Raw genomic sequence first — 18567 nt, forward strand, 5'->3', positions numbered from 1 at the left:
CTGACCCTATCACAGAAGCCACAGTTGGCATGGGTGTCGGTGTCAGCAAGCTCGTTTGCTTTTTTAAAGAACTCCTGTCACGTCACTGTGTGCGCAAGGATCCCAGACGTTACCACACACCCGCACCCTCCCGTGGATTCCCCTGAACTGCACAACCGAGGAAGGGTAGGAAATCAATGGGACTTTGGCATCCAGTCCACATTTGAATATTGGCACCACAACGTTAGTCAGCAGAGGCCCACAGCCAGTGACACAGCTTCTTGAGTTTTCTCCTCTAACCTGTGGCCTGAGTGTGCTGGGCCTTCACCGCAGTTTGGTTTGAGCTACACAGTCGGGGAAAAAAAGACATTATTTGTAGACTGTTTCAATTAAACTTATCCCCATCTAGCAATGATATTTATTTATTAGGCTCTGCACAGTTACGGGGGGTAGGGGATTTCCCCGAATCTAAATCGATAATGTTAGTCTGGCCACTACCTGAATTGTCCTTCCCAAATATGTGCTGTTGACTCTGACATGTGCTGCTGGCCCAACATGACTCACGGAGGAGACCTCTTGCTCACTCCAGCTTCTCCTCCTTCACTTTCTTCACCCCCTTCTCCCTCTCTCCTTTTCCCCGTGCTCACTACCTGTGACTTCCAGCCTGATATCTCAAACTCCACCTTTCCCTTCTTCCCCATAACTGGCTGCCTCCAGTTTTATTTAATGAATAGTTTTAATTTGGGGAGCAAGGTTTACCCAACAGAGGCTGATATACACGAGGATCATCTTGGAGCAACTAGATCTTGGGGTGAATACAAGACCAGACCAACCCCCTACAGTTTATTCAGCAGGCTCGCAAATGTTAAGCACCTCATGGCAACACAGCAGGAATCTACGAATGATAGCAAGCACTGTGAGTCCTGAAGAGGGCATCGCCCAGGCACTGTGCAGAAATTAAGAGGACACACTCTCAAGTTAACCATTAGCAATGAGGGCATCAGGTCTGGCTGAGAACCTGGGATCTTGGGTCCCTTCTTAACCATGTGGCAAAATAATCTCAGAAATGCAGGTGATGGAAAAGGTTACTTCCTGATTTCCCTGTCTCTACAGCCTTCCACTTCAGTGAAAGCCTGCATCTCCCACACATTTAGACATTTAGACATCACTGTCCTCCAGTGAGCATGAAACAACTGCCTAAGAACAACCATCACCCAACACGAGGTCTCGAGAGAAAAGCACAGTCATCTGCTAAGAGACTGAGCTCTTGAGAAGAAGGCACGTTAGCAAGTCCCATCACACGGGCACTGCCATACCTGGTACAGAGAAGACACGTAAGACACCAAACAACAGAATGAGACCCCGAATCTTCAAGTGCAGTACACAGGAGGTGACTGATTACTTTTAACATCTCATTAAGCCTACTGAATGCCCTGAATCAGACGCCCGGTCAACTTCTATGAAAGGCCAGGCATTAAATATCTTAGGTTCTGCAGGGCACATGAGTCTGTCAGTGTAGAGTGAAGCCTGCCACCAGTCCACTAATACCCATGACTGTGTTCTAATAAAGCTTTATTCATTCATAAGTACATGAGTTTCCTATAATTTTTACATTATGAAATAGCTTTCCTTGCTTTTCCTCTCTACCCCTTAAAAATGCAAAAGCTATTCTTAGCCCATGGGTCATGCAAAAGCAAGCAGTGGCTATAGTCAGCTTAGTCCTGCTCTAAATCACATGTTTGCCCTGGACAGAGCCACAAGAACAGACTTGCAGCCACACAGAGTATGGGCCCTGTGGGCAGGTTCGAGTTTCACATCCTGGTTCTGACGATTGTACACTGAACCAAGTCTCAAGCTTCTCATCTGCAAACAGGGTTTTATGTTCAAACTTAGCCTCCTCAAACACTCAAGAGAATTCAATGGAATGCTATCGGGCACAAGGCATGTTCCAGAAAGAATGACTGTTTAATTCAGCTCAAGTTTAAAAAGCACTCGGAATCTCTCTCAAGGCTGGTCTGGGTTTCCAATTGTCTGATGGGATATTAGAAACAACACCTTTCTTAATGAATGCTGGGTATTTGGGAGATAAAATAACTTGAAATGTGAGCGGAGTAATTCTACTGGTAATCAGCATGGGAGCAGTCAGAGGTGTCCACAGAGCTGCCGCTGTGACCGGCCCCATACTGCTGAACGACGCACAGCCTGAACCCCGCTGTTGGCACTCAGCATAAGGCAGTACATATACTCCTAGCTCACGAACAAACCGTTACACATGTCCATCTCCCAGCGCCTTACTCACCGTCTCTGCTGAGACACTCACTCAGGGCCAGCGCTCTGGGGCCTGAGGCAAAGCCAGTCTGGCCTTTCTTAGGGTAAAGATAAACCAGGTCTGTGTCAACTTGAGGGCTTTGAAGGCAACCATTGGAGACATGTGTGATCAGTCATACTGGAATCAAGCCTCAGAGATCATCTATCCCTGCCTCTGTTTAGGGTGGCGGAAAGAGGCTCACAGGGCCTAACAAACCTGAGTCCAAATCACATCTGTTCAGTGATCCACCAGCCCCTCTTCACAGAAATAACTCGCAGTTTCCCTAGTCCCAAACTGCTTAAGAGCCAGTGAGAGAGACAAAGGACCACATGATCACTGTGCTTTCTCTTCCCTGGCCTTAGGCAAAATCCTGTGTTTTCCGTTCTACCACTGTCTCTAGTTTGCCCTCTGAACCTTTCAGCAGAAATACTTTTCCTCTTAACAACAGATGTAACCAACATCTCTTTAAAGCAAAGAAGACATAAAATGAAGAGCTCACATGTCATGTGCCCCCTCCCGCTAGTCACATACCACAAATTCCTCTGTAACCCAGCTGCCAGCCCCAACTCTGGCTCCAGCCGGCCCTACTACCTAGAAAGTGAGAGCTTCTCACGCTTCTCCCTCAACCCTGACTCACTATTCTATGTGAGAACCATCATTGACCCATACAGAATTCCTCTCCCCTCTAGAGCGTAGGGTTTCCCTCCTGGAAATGCCAGGACCTGGCACTTAAGTCTTACTACTAGGAGCTCTCACTGCCCGTCTGACTGGAAGCTGCTTGGTGAAGATGCAGTGAAGCACCTACCACAGAACTTGCACTGGCTGGCGGGTGGGTGAACCGGCAGTAAGGAGGAAAGTGGGGTAAAAAGATGCAAGTGGAGAAAGGCACAATATTGGATGGGATCTGGGCAGCAGTAAAGAACTGAAGAGAGCAATTGAACCAAGAAAAAGAATGAGATAGGTGATAGTTAGATGATAGATAGATAGATAGATAGATAGATAGATAGATAGATAGACAGACAGACAGACAGACAGACAGACAGACAGAAGGATGGGTGGGAGGGTGGGTGGTTGACTGGCTGGCTGGCTGGCTGGCTGGGTTGAGGGATGGATGGATAGATGAATGGATGGATAGATAGATGATGGAGGGATGGATGGATGGATAGATAGATATTGGGTGGAGGTGGTAACAAAGAACAGGAAGTGGGGAGGGAGACTGGGGAGAGGGTGAGACAAGAGTACTTGCCATTGTGTGAAATGTTTTTTTTTTCCCCTACCAAAGGCAGCCATGTAAACCTTTCATGTAAATCTTTTAAACTAACCTACCTGGTAATAAAAATTTGCTTACACAAAGTACCCTCTCAGTTACTTCTCCCTCCCCTCTTTCCTATCATCTGATGGCCTGAAGCAGCCAACCAACTACCTTTTCCTTCATTTCTTCTCAGAATTATTTTAAAGCTAGCCAATCAAGAAACACGTTGAGGTTAGGTCCAGCCAATGGGAAAAAGACACAGTCGCCACCCGTGTTAGAATAAAGAGCAAGTGCATTCCTGTCCCAGGGTGAGCTCTAGACTGGTTTGGGTTGTGGTCTAACCTTTGCACAAAAAGAAACTGCAGTGCCAAGCTACTTTGGGAGGGGTGGTGCTTGCTTGCTTGCATGTTCTTTTGTGTGACACTGAAGCCATCTTTTTTCTTAACACCATGAAAATATGAGAAAGCCTGAGTTCAGATCCTCAGAACCCATGAAAAGCTGGTCCCTGCAAAGCATCCACAACCCCAGCTGCTCCAGTACTGAGGAGCACACAGGTACACCTGGTCTCACTGGCCAGACTCTGACAATTAACAAAACCACCTGTGGCACATGGTTTATAAAGAAAAAGCACAAAAAAAAAAAAAAAAAAAAAAACAAAGGGACAGACCCACCCGCCTTCACCCAGCCTGCACCTTGAACTTCATCAGGCCTCTGGGACATTCGCCTACCCTGCAAAGTGGGAGATCCCTGCAGCACCACGGATGCCGAGAAAGAGTGATGCATCAGGGAAAGCCCCTGGGACCCGAAACAGCTCCAACCCAGACTCCCCCACGAAGATCCCAACAACCCAACAGGCTGAGCTGGAAGCTGCAAAGATAGAGGGAAACTCAAACTGAAGCAACTCTTTCATGGTTTTAAAACCAAGGGAGGACCTGTTTCTCTGGAACACAGGCTATGTTTGCCCAATGGGTTCCAGCTGTGTCGTTCAATCAAGACAGCCTTGGTTTTGTTTTAGTTTTTAAGACGATCTATTTTCATTGTTTGTGTATGTGTGCTTGCCTACATGTATATAAGTGCACTATGTGTCTGACTAGCACCGAAAGAAGGCGTCAGATCCCTAGAACTGGAGTTATGGGCAACTTTGTGAGCCACCATGCTTCTGCTGGGAACTGAATCCAAGTCCCCCTCAAACGCTGCAAGTGCGCTAACTGCTGAGCCATCCCTCCAGCCCTAACCAGGTCTGTTTGGATGGAGAAAGGTCAAAGGGTACGTTCCCCTTAATTATCCATCATGTTGAGCATTCATCCAGTTCTTCCTTCGAAAGATCCAGCAAACCACCATATTTTAAGATATAATCCCACAGACCTGCACAGGAATTGAAACCAAGAGTGATATTTCCTTCCTGACTAAGAATTTGAAACGTTTTTCAAATCAAGGTCAAAAAGCCCAGTCCTCCGCTACTCAGCACATAGTAGATCCTCTCCCTGCCTGTAACTGGCACCATCTGTCCACACAGCACATTACTGGTCACACTCGTGGATCTCCTGGCTTGCTTTGTGTGCTCTCAAGAAACAAACCAAAAACAAAACAAAAACAAAACAAAACACTTTTAACAAGGCACGACGAACGTATACCCAAATGTATACCTAGTTCATAAACTTCACTGAACGGTGCCAAACTGAATGAGTCAGTATTTTACAGATAGATATAGATATAGATATAGATATAGATATAGATATAGACATATAGACATAGATATAGACATAGACATAGGTATAGATAGATATAGATGATATAGATAGACATAGACATAGACAAGACATATAGACATATAGACATATAGACATAGACATACAGATAACAGATATGGAAGTCCTGGCTGGGTGGTGTCTCTTTACCAGCTTTGTAAACAAGGTTCCTGAAGGTTCAGTCTGTGCATATTCATGGAGAAATGCTCTGGCCTGACTATCTAGATCTGCCAAAGCAGACACTTCAGAAATGTTAACAGGCCCCACGCACAAGGTGTACCTTTCTTCAGAAGCAGCAATGTTTAGCCTTGAACAGAAGGCATCCCAGCAAGGGCTCTCATACATTCATAATCTCCTTCACACACACACACACACACACACACACACACACACTCACACACACACACACACACACTCATACACACACACACACACACATACACACACACACACTCACACACACTCTCTTTCTCTCTCTCTCTCTCTCTCTCTCTCTCTCTCTCTCTGGCATTTTATCCAACTGAAGATAATTATTAACTATTAGCAATAATTACCACATTGTACAAATAAATTGCATTACAGAAAGAGTTGCCCTCTTCCAGAGTTGGCATTAACAAAGGAGAAAGCTAAAATTCCCAAAGTCTCCTAAGTCCAGTCCATCTTTCTTCGCCATCTAATAAAACACTTTTTATTTCCTTTCATGGGTTTAAACTTCACTAAAAGGCAAATTGTCTGAGGGCATGCTGCTGAGACAACAGGACTCTGTGTGTGCTCAAATAATCCCCTGTTCCAGTGGACTGTTTTCTATCTTTCTGAATAGACACTGCAGAGAATCAAGAATCAGAAACGGTCCTGTGATCTCCCTAATTGCTTCCACAGACAAGTCCAAAATGGGTAAGATTTTTAAAAGACACAACTGATTCCACCCTAAATGTTCCTCCAGAGCTCCCAGCTCCTTCTCTCCTACAATGGCCTGCCTTCCCCTCCCTTCCAGCCCTCACACCCCAGGGCTGGGCTGGGATTCAAATGGCAGACAGGGCTGCCCTCCAGACAAGACCGTCTCTGCCCAATGAAGGCCAGAACTTGGAAGGGGAAGGCCAGGAAGTTGAAGACAACATGTTCTTGGGCATCCATCCTCACACTACCCTGAAGCTGACCCAAAGTCCAATCCAAAACCTAGCATTCAGGAGCAGCTGGATGACGAAGGACTTCCACACAGCAAACAAACTCCTTACAGGCCACGTGTGGTTTTCCAATACACCTAAGCCTGCCGTAAATGCAGGAAAGAAAACGCCTACCCAGTCCCAGATCTCAATACAGCCAAGATCTAATTAAGTCTTGCAGGATTATACCAGAATTTCACCACTTTTTTTTTTTTACATTAAATCTGCGAACAAATAGCATGGCCCCATTAATCAAAAGATTGGGCTGACGAGTCCAAGTGAAAGCTAATATCTCATCGGGAATAGAATGAGGTCTAAAGTCCCCATAGGTGTGACATCAGACAGAGAGCCACTGTCTCTGGTAATTTCCCCACTCGGGGAGCCAATGCCACAGATATCTCCCTATACCTAAGCCTTCTATTGCTTGTTGTCTTTCAAAAGAAAAAAAAATTAAGCCCCACCAAGATTTCTTAATAACACTCAGAAATCTACGGAGAAATTTCCTACTCCTATATGTTTTAACTAACTAAATATTAGAGAATTTTGTAAACTTGGTTCCTGCTGTTCAAAGAAGAAAATCTCCCTGCTCGCAGTGTGGCTTCTGACATCCTGCCAAGCTTCAGACTCTGAAATATGAATGGGATTAAAAAGGATTAAGACAGAGTAAATGCTTTTAGCAGCTCTTCCACTGCGTGTATCTATCTTACTAAGGAGCCAATGGCCCACCAGGGAGTAGGAAGGGAGCTGAGCTCATGCAACACCTGCTCAACAGAGGTCAGCAGTGAACGCTGGGCTTTCTCTAACCACAGTGTCAAAGGCTTGCACCACTCACCCTGACACATAATGAAAAGACGCTCCACCACAGACTGTCAGGGCTGCGGGAGCCATCAGCACCCAGTGGCTTCCCAGTCCACTTTAGTATGGCAAGACACCCTTGATAAAGTATATATTGGAGGGTGGGGGGATAAGACCAGAGGCAATGGATACCAAGATTAGTAAAGCTTAATTTGAGAACTCCATGTTGATTTTGTGTTGAACAACCATTGGGTGGTATTTCTCAGGCAGCATCCGCCTTGGGGTTTTGGGATTTTTGGTTAATTTGGTCGGTTAGTTTTACTTTGGTTTTGGTTTTGGTTCAAGACAACATCTCATTATGTAAGTCCTGGTAGGCCTAGAAATGACTACAGAGAACAGGCTGGCCTCAGACTCACAGAGATCCATCTGCCTCTGCCCCATAACTGCTGAGACTAAAAAGCATGCACTACCACACCCAGCCTGCCTTTTTCTGACACTGGGATGCAGCCAATAGGCTAACCTACCTACTCCCTGAGGCCTGCAAACTTACTGAACTCTGCCTCCCTGACACTGGGATTACAAGTGTCTGCCACCACACTGGCTTTTAGGCGAGTACTGGGTGTCCTAACTCAGGCTTGCTAAGCAAACCCTTTTCCAACTGAGCTGTTCCAACTGCTCCAGTCCCTAATACTCCACATCTGTGGTATTTTGCTACAAAATACCCTCTGTCTATAAAACACTAAAAGTGAAAGAACAATACATTCCACCTGTTTCTGCATTTCATTTGGTTGTACAAGATCAGGAAAATTCTGCTTCACGTGGATGTGCAACTATAAATGACAACCGTTTGACAATTCATCTCTATTAAATGCAGAGGTTATATTCCTGGAGATGTCATAAAGATAAGTGAAACTGGCAGAGTAAAGGAACACATGGAAGGCTGCCAACATCAAAAGTTTTACATAATAAAAAAATATATAAGGAATCAAATTAAAGATTTAATAGTGTTCCTGAAACACATCACAAAATGTTTCCTTGGAAAAGTTCGTGCACACTCTAATCTCACACACTCTACATGCAGACTTTAAGGGTGAATATTTCCTCATCCTTTGGAATATATAACATCACCTCAATACCCAAACAAGTACAAAACAAAAAAAGGAAAGTTACAGACCCATCAGTTACATTATCACAGATGCGAACCTTTCAGAATAATGTTAGTAAGGAAAAATTTAGCAATGCCCCAAATCAACAGACTCACAACCAATGTAATTTACCTCATGGATACACTGATTTGAAACAAGAAAAAAAAAAAAAAATATATATATATATATATATATATACACACCATGAATCACAGCATCAGATAACTGAGAAAAGCCTGAAGATCATCTGGACGATACCACAGCACATTCCTGTGAGGAGATTCCTAAGCTCAGACCAGGACAGAACCTCCTTAATTCAATAATGGCAACCTGTTCATACTGCAGCAGTGTTCACAACAGCCAAGACACAGGAAGCAACCAATAAAGAATAGATAGAAGGAGAAAGAGATGAAGATTCAGTCTTGGTGGTATAAGTTAGACGAAAGAAGACTGGCAGAAAGACAAAGATTTACAATCCCACTTCGGATCACTTGATATTTAAAGAGAAGGATACGCTCTGAGAACAATGCTGTCGGGCACTTCACTGATGTACAAACATCACAAAGCGTCCTTTACGCCAACGTAGATGATGTGGGTCACAACGCAGCCTCTCAATACAAGAAACAGCAAGCACAAGATTCACAGGAGGTCACATAGCCACTGTAAGACTAATCCAGTAAACTTAGTCTTACAGGGCCACAGTTGTACAGCAGTCACTGTGCAGTGAGTGTCTGGCTGCATACGGAATCTAAAAACCAACGCTGAGGAGATGCCTCAGGGACAACTCTTGGGTCAAGTGAGAAACCGTGCCTCAGTATACCAGAAAATCAGTGAAGATAGAAATTCAACTTCTGCCCTCCATCCACACACATGAATATGTGCCACACCCTTATGAGCGTGTATACACACACATGCACACCACACACGGACTCAGGGAACACACATAATATAAAGGAAGCAAATCAAAATCATAGGGTGAAAAGGTATTTCCAGAGGTTGCAGTGTAAGGCATGGGGTCAGGTAGGCTAACACATTCAAGCTTGCAGTTAGGCAGGATGAATGAGTTTACAGTGCTAAGGTACAGCGCTGGATTTGCAGCTAATATCATTGTTTGAAATTTTACTGAGGGTTTTAGATGTCCTTGCCCTCTATCCCTACACACACACACACACACACACACACACACACACACACACACACACACACAATGGATTCTGTGTGTACCAGACTTGTAATGTGCACCTGTATTTTACCCAGTAAGCCAAAAAACAGTGGAGGGGAAAACCACACATTATTCAGAAAGTTTGCTAAAGTACAAAATTCTCTTACCAACTAATGGTTCTCACCGATGGAGATGAATAAGCTGCTACCATACCAACTGGATATCGAAAAGCTGATACTGGATGTTGAAAGCATACCACAGAAAACTATGTGAGACTCACTTTAATAAACAAAGCTAATCAACGTGCTGCCTAGAGATGTGCAGAGACGCTTAAAATAACGTAATATGCAGACGGGAGAAACACCAGCAGTGATGATCTGAAATCACTGGGGCTCCTACTTTGTTACTGCATTGCTAACACTTTTTCTAATTATCAAATATTACACGACATACATCTGTAAAGCACCGACACAATCCCCTCTTTTCATCATCACGGAGCTAGCGTTTGACAGAAGCTAACATTCATCGGGAAGGGAGCAGTTAGCAAGCATGATCCACTTCCACAGAAAGATGCCTAGGGAAGCCAGGTGACTTTCCCAGGGCAGCACGGAAAGGAAGGAGGCAAGGGTCGAAACATAACTCTGCTCCCTCTTCGTCAGTGCTCTCTCTATAGGGCTCAATACCTCACTTTAAACCAGCCTGTAGGTATTTGCTTAGTGTTGACCTTGTTTCCCCGGGTACGTCATGAGTTAAAGACTATCTTACTGAGCCTCTGCTCCCTTGAGAGAGACTGGCCCACAGTATGTACCGGTGATGGATATTACTGACCACCAACTTGACAGGATCCAGAACGACCCAGGAGACAAACATGTGGGCATGTCCGTGAGGGACTCCCTAGACTGGGCTACTTCACTGAGACCCACTGTGAATGGGGGCTGATCCATTCCTTGGGCTGGGGTAGCATCTTCCATCTCCTCTCTCTGTCTGGGGACACAATGTTCCCAGCTGCATCTGCCACCATGCTTGTGAGGGACTGTAGACCCTTAAACTGTGAGACCAAAGACCCCTCCTTCATTCCATTGCCTTTGAGAGGTATTTTATCACAGCTATAAGAAATATGGCACCCAATAAATACCTGTGGGCTAGGGCCAGATGCAGAAAGGCAGGGCGCAGTAACGAGCTCTGTCATTTAATGCAGATTGTTATCAGCTGCTCCAGGCACATCCACTGACAGTCTAGAAGCAGTTGCTTTCTCTAGATAGATACTAATCTTAGGTTTTTGAAAAATGGTTTTCAGTTGACAAGGTAGTAACAGAAAAGTGAGTTTCCACCAGTCATGAACACTACCTCTTATCATTTGCCACTAATAAACTCATAAGTGGTTGGGCTTATCAAAGCCAAGGTTCTCTTCAAATGGTCAGTGCTTGGATTATCAAATACCTTCTTAACTAGGAGGGTAAAGGGACTATTTATAAGAGGCCCACAGGCTTATGTGCAGAGTGGAACCTGGACACTAAAGGACTGTAAAGAGACACGGCCAAGGGTATCAAAGAAGCTGGGTAGAGGTGGTTGGCTGGCCGATGGCTAAATATAAGGCTGGAGGGCTGGAGTGGTACAGTTCACTGGGTGGCTGGGATCATAGCCTACCTCCTCCACAACGGGTCTAAAAGCCTTCAAAGGAAGGCTGCTCCTGAATGCCTGCAAATCCACATTCTAGTCCTGATCTACATGGCTTTGTTTGGGCCACTGTTCTCTTGTCCTTCCTGCCTATGACTTTCACAAAACTGTTTACACACTCTAACTGCTCTGCACCTCAAACGACCTTCAACTGTGATGATGTAGTCTGCAAAAGTACACATAAGGGCAGTTGTTTGGAACGGCCCTTTCTCAGTTTGACAAATAACATGCTTGCTTCAGCAGCATATATACCATAACGTTTGACAATTAACCTGCTAACAATAATAGCAAGAAGCCTCTGAACAGTATCCTGGGGGACCCAGGAACAACAATGTACGTTCTCAAAGACCACAACCTGCAGGCTTCACCGGGAAGCCTTAATGCTGCCCACAGAACAGCTCTTCAGGCTTCAGGGCATTGCTCAGCAATAGTGCCCACGTTGTTGAAGAAAACAAGCTTGGAGCTCAGAAGACCTCTCTTCCACAGGTTCACTTAGCCCTCCCTGTCTGACTCCAAACCTGAGAAAGTAAGTGACCTTGGGGAATTTTTCAATCACCTGAAGAAACAAAAGGTCACAGCCAGGGCCAAGAGAGTTGTGACTAACAATTCTGTTTTCCTCCTTGATGGGGCTGGTCCAGACCTGTCTTTAAGAAGAGGGCCATGGTGAGAAGACTTTTCCCAACACCCAGATGATCTATCCTGCCTTGATGTATGGAAAGAGTTTTATTGTATGCATACATTTACACAGTTAACTCCTCCAGGGACTAGCAAAACATGCGAATTTACATCTAATGACTGTGACATTCTAGGAGAATAGAAATATAGAAGTTCTTCTACAGGGCAGGAGATTTTCACCAACCTCATGAGAAATCACAGTAGCCTTTCTGAGACAGGGTTTGCTTCTGGCTCCATTTCATAAATGGGGACAAACATGGAAAACATGACAGAGGCCATGATCCTGCCTGCAGCTCTGAGGGGCAACATTCCTGATACGGCCTTCCTCCTTAAGGCATGACCCTCCCCTAAGGCCCCCACTCAAAGCCAGGAGGGCTTTGCTCACTGATGAATAAAGAAACACCCCACACCCTCACACCACACCCCAGGCACATAAGTCAGTGCCCTCACTTGAGCTCTCTTGGAACTCAGTGTGACAGAATCACAGGTTGGGGAGGCCCTACCACCACTAGATATTTGTCTGCTGGGATGGGACAAACCCTGCAGGTCTCCTAAATTGCTGGAAATCACAAGAGCAAGATAAGGACTTGACCTGAATGACTCAAAGATGAAGATCATTGGAAAGCAGGACCAGGTGACAGACAGACAGCTCCAGGAGGAAACCCCAAGACAAGGGAAGTGGTATTCCTTCACACGGGCTCTCATTAAAGGTAAGACTGTTCCAGTGTGTTCACTTCTGCTCTGAGACATGCAGGCCACCCTGGAGCACAGACACATCTTTGAAGAGGCCCACTGACAGGACTCAGCTCTGGCCAAGAGATAAGGCAGAAGTGAAAAGCAACTAGCCAGAGCCTGCCATGTGCCCAGAGCCTTGGGAAAGGCCAGGGTGAGCCAAGAGTCTGGGAAAGAGAAACCTCCCTAACTCCTCCCTGAAGAGACCACCTCTTACTACACATGCATAAGTGCTGAGAGCAGTAAAGGAACACACCAGAAGAGAAAGGAAACATGGAGGTGGGCCCAAAGCAGACAAATGCTGTGTCTGGAGGGGCGGGGCTTGCTCCCGAGCCAATGGAAATCCACAGAGCTCAACGGAAGCTAAACTGTGCCCTTCATGGGATGAGATGGCTGCTGTGTTGAAAAATGTGTTTCCCCACATTTCTCTTAAGCGGTAACAGACAACCCGTGTCAAAGCAGCACTGTTCTGAAAGAGCCTCACGTGGGCTGTCGATTAACCTCACCGCGTTTCTGAGGGATGCTACAGCTATCCAGAGTGTAGCTGGGGAAAGGCACTACACTCACTGGCTGTCTGAAGACCCTGGGACAGAGCAGTCTGCCTTTGAGCTCACTCTCTCACATTTGCCATAAAAACCCCCCTCGGGCCTTGTGAACAGCAATGTGGAAAGCACAATGTAACACTCTGTATCACGACACCCTTACAACAGATGCATCATCTCCATTTAAAAGTTCACTAGCTAAATTTTTAACACATTTTAACTGAGTTGGAGTCAGTGTGATAGCCAGCTGGTAAAGGGGTCTGCTGCCAAGCCAGAAGACCTGAGTTCAGTCCCCACGAACAAGTGTCTGTCCTCAGACAATCATGTTGTAGCATGCACATGTCCATGTGCCCTCCCTCACACAGGAATATACTACAAATAAAACCTTTCCTGGGGGGAATTCCTACTCTAGATAAGGTTGCAATGAGAGACCAAAGTATATTCCACCAAAGTCCAACTTGGAGAACCCATAAGTTTCCTGGGCTTAGATTAAACCTAAAACTGTGATACCACTGAAGTTCTCAGGCAGAGAAGGTTAAGGCTTCCTCGTCCTGCAGAGCTGGCTCGAAGCCGCACTTAGGTAACTTTCCACATTCTGATACTCCTTCAGTCTAGGCCAGCATCTCTCAACCTGCAGGTCCCAACCCCTTCGAGGGCTGGCTTTCCCTTTCACAGGGGTCGAGTATCAGATATCCTCCGCATCAGATATTTACAATTTCATAACAGTAGCCAAATAACATTTATGGAGGAGCAATGAAAATAATTTTATGTTTGGGGGTCCCCACAACATGAGGAACTGTAATTAAAGGCTCACAGAATTAGAAAGGTTGAAAACCACTGGTCTAGACCGTGAACAATTAGAACAGAATCCCACACAGCTGGCAGGAAGGTGCAGGAGGGAGTGTCTGGGATATCAGGCAAGGGGCTGCTGGGCCTTCTGCATCCCTGCCTCCTAGGAAGGAAAGCCAATGGCCCAACCTAGAGAAATGCTCACGAGACGTAACAGCTTCTTCTAATGAAGACAGTAACAGTTCGGTTCAAAGGGCATTCTATAACAGTGATAAAGCCTGCAATTCCAGAATTTGAAAGGCTGAAGCAAATAAAATTATCATGAGCTTGAGGTGAGCCTGGGCTACAAGAGAAAATCCTGAAAAAATAAAAACTGAAAAAAATGTTTCTAAGCTATTACCAATGGAATCTGCATGTGTTTACAGGGGTTGCTGACCCAAGGTATAGCTTCCTTTTATAATTAAAAAAAATGAGATTTTATTTAACTCCAAGTGACTCACATTTTGGATATAAATAAATGGCCTACATGAAATGTTCAAGTGTCCCTCAAGACAAAAGGCACAGCAGGTTTCATGGTGCACACCTTTGATCCCCATGCTCAGAAGGCAGAGGTAGGTGGCTCTCTGTGAGTCAGAGGACAACCTGGCCTTCACCGAGAGTTAGAGGGAAGCCTGGGCTACGTAGAAGGATCCTATCTCGAAAATAAAAGATTGCAGATAGCCCTCCCTGCCACACAACCTCCTGACCAAGGATGGGGTAAGACTAAAATTAAGAGAGAAGAATGTGTTACCTGAATAAATGAAAGATGATAAATTCATCACAAATTACTAAAGCAAAGTACATCAGCTGACTTGGCTGGAGACAACACAGCGTCGACTTTCCTCAGGATGGAAACTGCATTTGCTAATACTCCCAGAAGCCAAGCACAAGAGGCCTTAGCAAAGAACCCATATGCTATTTCTCCCCTTCACCCTGAGCAGAGGAAAGAAACATGCTGGTGTACACACAGGCCCATACTGAGTACCTAGCCCAGCTATCCTGGAAAACACTAGACACATACCTTAATGGTGAGAGCATACAGAGAAGGGACCCCGAGACCTGATTACGGCTGGGCATTCTAGTAGTGATGACCGCTAGGTCACAAAGACAAAGGTGGGCATTTTCATATCACCATGCCTGGATCTTAAGATAAATCTATGGCTTGGAGCCAGATGATTTGGGGCCACGTGCCAAGTCACCATGCATCGGATGAACAGATGGAGTCTCCAGGAGAGCTTGGTACTGCACAATGCAGGTCAAGACCACAGCATATCCCACAAAATCATTTATGTTAGTTCCACAAAGCTTCATGAGGGAGATGGGATGTTCCTTGGTCCCAAAACCTCACAGTTTGTCATGGTAACGCCTGCACCACACTGTCCAAATTCTATTAAAGACTCAACTCCCAAGTGAGGAAGAAAAAGCTATAACTGGATATTATCACTGCCAATCATCTTGGATATGAAAAGAAAAACAGGCCATCTTAAGAAAGGGCAGAGTCTGACTCTGGTCAAGGCCTTTGTTGTTAATGTTTACTTTTATTGGGGGCTGGGGTAGCAGGCAGCAAGCAAGCAGACAGGCAAACAGACAGAGAGGCAGGCAGGCAGACAGACAGGCAGACAGGGAGGCAGACTGACAGACAAACAGACAGGCAGACAGGAAGGCAGAATGACAAACAGGCAAACAGACAGAGAGGCAGGCAGGCAGACAGACGGGCGGACAGACAGGCGGACAGACAGGGAGGCAAGCAGCAGACAGATAGGAAGGCAGACTGACAGACAGAGAGGCAGGTAGGCAGGCAGACAGGTGTGCAGAGGCCAGAGGGAGGTATTGGATCCCCTGGTGCTACATATACAGATAGATGGTTATTAGGTACCCAATGTAGAGGCACTGAAATGAACTCAGGTCCTCTTAACACTAAGCTCTCTCTCCAGTCCCAGGCAAAGTTTTTCTTATCCTACCCTTCTAAGACCTGTGCCTGGGAATACAGATTGGAAAAGGAGGTAGAAGGGCTTCAGGTCTCTAAAACTGCTGGACAGTGAAAGAGCAAGCCCATCAGTTGAGAGCTGAGAGACCACACGAGTAACAGCTGAGGTCATTTAGAACACTCAGTAGTAGATGCAGAAACTTTGCTAAAAATACACTCTTCTGGGTGAAGTCGCTCACTGGCCTATCAAAAGGATTATGTACTGATGAAAGGGAGGAGGAGGAGGGAAAGGAGAGCCTCCTTTATTCTTGAGCTCAAGTTTCTTCTGATCCAAATCATCTCATTAAACCACAGGATGAACCTCTCAGATAAGTGCAGCAGCCTCATCCAATAGTAACTGAAGAAGAATTTAAACACAGGTACGGCTGACTCATAGCAGTGCTCACAGTCATTCTATCTGGATTGTGAGCCCTCACTTGCCTTGAATATGAGGGTGATCTTGGACAGGCTGGATGCCTTCTGTAAGTCTCGGGTTCTTTAACTAAAGAATATGTATAATACGCCTAATTCCTAAGGACCCACGGAGCTCAGACTCTTTATGGTTTTATATTAGGGTTCTGAACTTCCCAGACAAAGGCTGTTTCAGACATTACAAATACCAAAATGACAAAGGCTGACACAGGAGTCACAAAGAAAAACTACCTATTAACTAACTATCTTATATAGTAAATGTAAATACTTGCTCCCTACAAGTAGAGGCCACATTTTAATAGGCTTTATTAATTCTTTGACCATTTTTATACAATGTATTTTGATTCCCCACTTCTCCTAATTCTTCCCAGAGCCACCCCTTCCCAACTTTATGTCCTCTAGGGGTTTCAGTAACCCCCAGGGTCCAACATGTTGCCTAAATGCTCAGGGGTATAGGACCACCCACTGGAAGGTGGTCGTCTACTAGGGGAGGCCACATTCTGATGTGATGGTCCTTTAATCTGTAATATGTACCTTCCTAAGGATTACAGACAATGTGTGTCTGTGTCCCTCTCCACCAAAGGGTCTTGCTAGGTAGCCCTGGCTGGCCTTGAACACACAGAAAACCCACCTGCCTCTACCTCACGAGTACCGGAACTTTTCACAAGCTCAAACCTAATCTATCCATCAGTCTCCAAGCAGTGTTTGGGAACTTCTGTCACAGGCATTTCTAACCATGACGTGGCAGTTTGAAGAGCAGCCCCCATACACTCGTATATTTGAGATCTTAGTCACCGGAGTGGCATTATTTGAAAGTATAAAAATGATTATGAGGCATGGCCTTGCTGGTGTATGTTTGGCCTTATTGGAGGAAGTCTATCACTGGGGGTGAAGGTTGATGTTTCCAAAGCCCAATTTCTCTTTCTCTCTCTCTCTCTCTCTCTCTCTCTCTCCAGGCAACCAGATATAGCTCTCAGCTACTTCCCCAGTGCCATGCATGCTCCCTACCATGATGATAATGGACTAAGTCTCTGAAACTGTAAGCAAGCCCCTTAAATGCTTTCTTTCATAAGAGTTGCCTTGATCATGATGTCTCCTCACAGCAGTAGAACAGTGACTGCATTACAACACACTGCAATGCTCACAACACAATGTGCTACTGTGCCCGGGTATACAGGAAGAGCACAATGCATTCTCCTTGCAGAATGAACTTATATAATGAGTTGTCCGAATCATCTATCAGGACTGTTTTATTAATCAAATAATGATGATGATGATGATGATGATGTGGTGGTGGTGGTGGTGGTAATAATAATAATAATAATAATAATAATAATAATAATGGTGCTCAGGAATTGGCTTATTTAATTCTCCCAACCCAACTCCTCCCCATATCCTATCAAAGATTTGCAAAATTACCAGGAACACGGTAATACTGACATGTCTCCAGGTTAGAAATAAAGCGGTTCCCGTGTACGCCATGGCGCGGTCTTTTTAAAGCTCCACTGCTTTGCAAAGAGCAGCAGGAAGTTATAAGGGAGCAACTAAAATAAACATACAGTGCTGTCTTGCAGACCAACCAGTCAGTCAGGAGAGGCAGGCAGCCCAAAGCCAAGGACCTAAGACGCTCCATACACCCGAGGGAAAGAACCTCTGTAAGGTCATTCCTGCCACTCCAGGCTGCAGCGGAAGAAAACCAAGCACCAGTGGAGACGCCTGGGTCCAGAACGAAGAAACCTTCACCAGTCGCTGCCTCAGGTCTCACAGACAGAACCTCAGCTTACCCATCAGACAAACACTAAGGTCCCCAACTCATCTCCACGGTCACCTTGCCCTGAAACCTGCTCTGTCTTGGTCCTCCCAGATCTCTCCCAGAGGGGCAAGCAGAGCTAACAGGTGGAGAAAGTTCCAAAATCCAATGTGATGTTAGAAATGGTGGAAAGCAAGACACTGTTCCAACCCAGGCTGCTGGGCTGGAGACAGCACTTGCCCAAACCTACCGGGCTAGAAAGGCAGAGAGAGCGTCCCTCTCCCAACATAGGGATGCTAAACTCCACCACGCACATAGGAAAGAATCCTGCGCCACCTACATTGCCACTGCAGTCCTTCCATAATCTGGCTTGTCCCCACCAGTGCTCCTTAAACACTTTATCCTAGGAACCC

General features: G+C 45.5%; 1 protein-coding gene across 1 annotated transcript in view; it reads right to left on the reverse strand.

Annotated features, from left to right (window-relative positions):
- The window catches only part of Ptprj (protein tyrosine phosphatase receptor type J), a 72882-nt gene extending 54996 nt beyond the window's left edge, over positions 1-17886 (reverse strand). Inside the window, 2 exon segments of the mRNA XM_032902549.1 lie at positions 2279-2345; positions 17824-17886. Of these exon segments, the coding sequence (XP_032758440.1) occupies positions 2279-2345; positions 17824-17886 (130 nt within the window).
- Between the last annotated feature and the right edge of the window lie 681 nt (positions 17887-18567).

Source organism: Rattus rattus, chromosome 5 (assembly GCF_011064425.1).
Source record: "Rattus rattus isolate New Zealand chromosome 5, Rrattus_CSIRO_v1, whole genome shotgun sequence".
Lineage (NCBI taxonomy): Eukaryota > Metazoa > Chordata > Mammalia > Rodentia > Muridae > Rattus > Rattus rattus.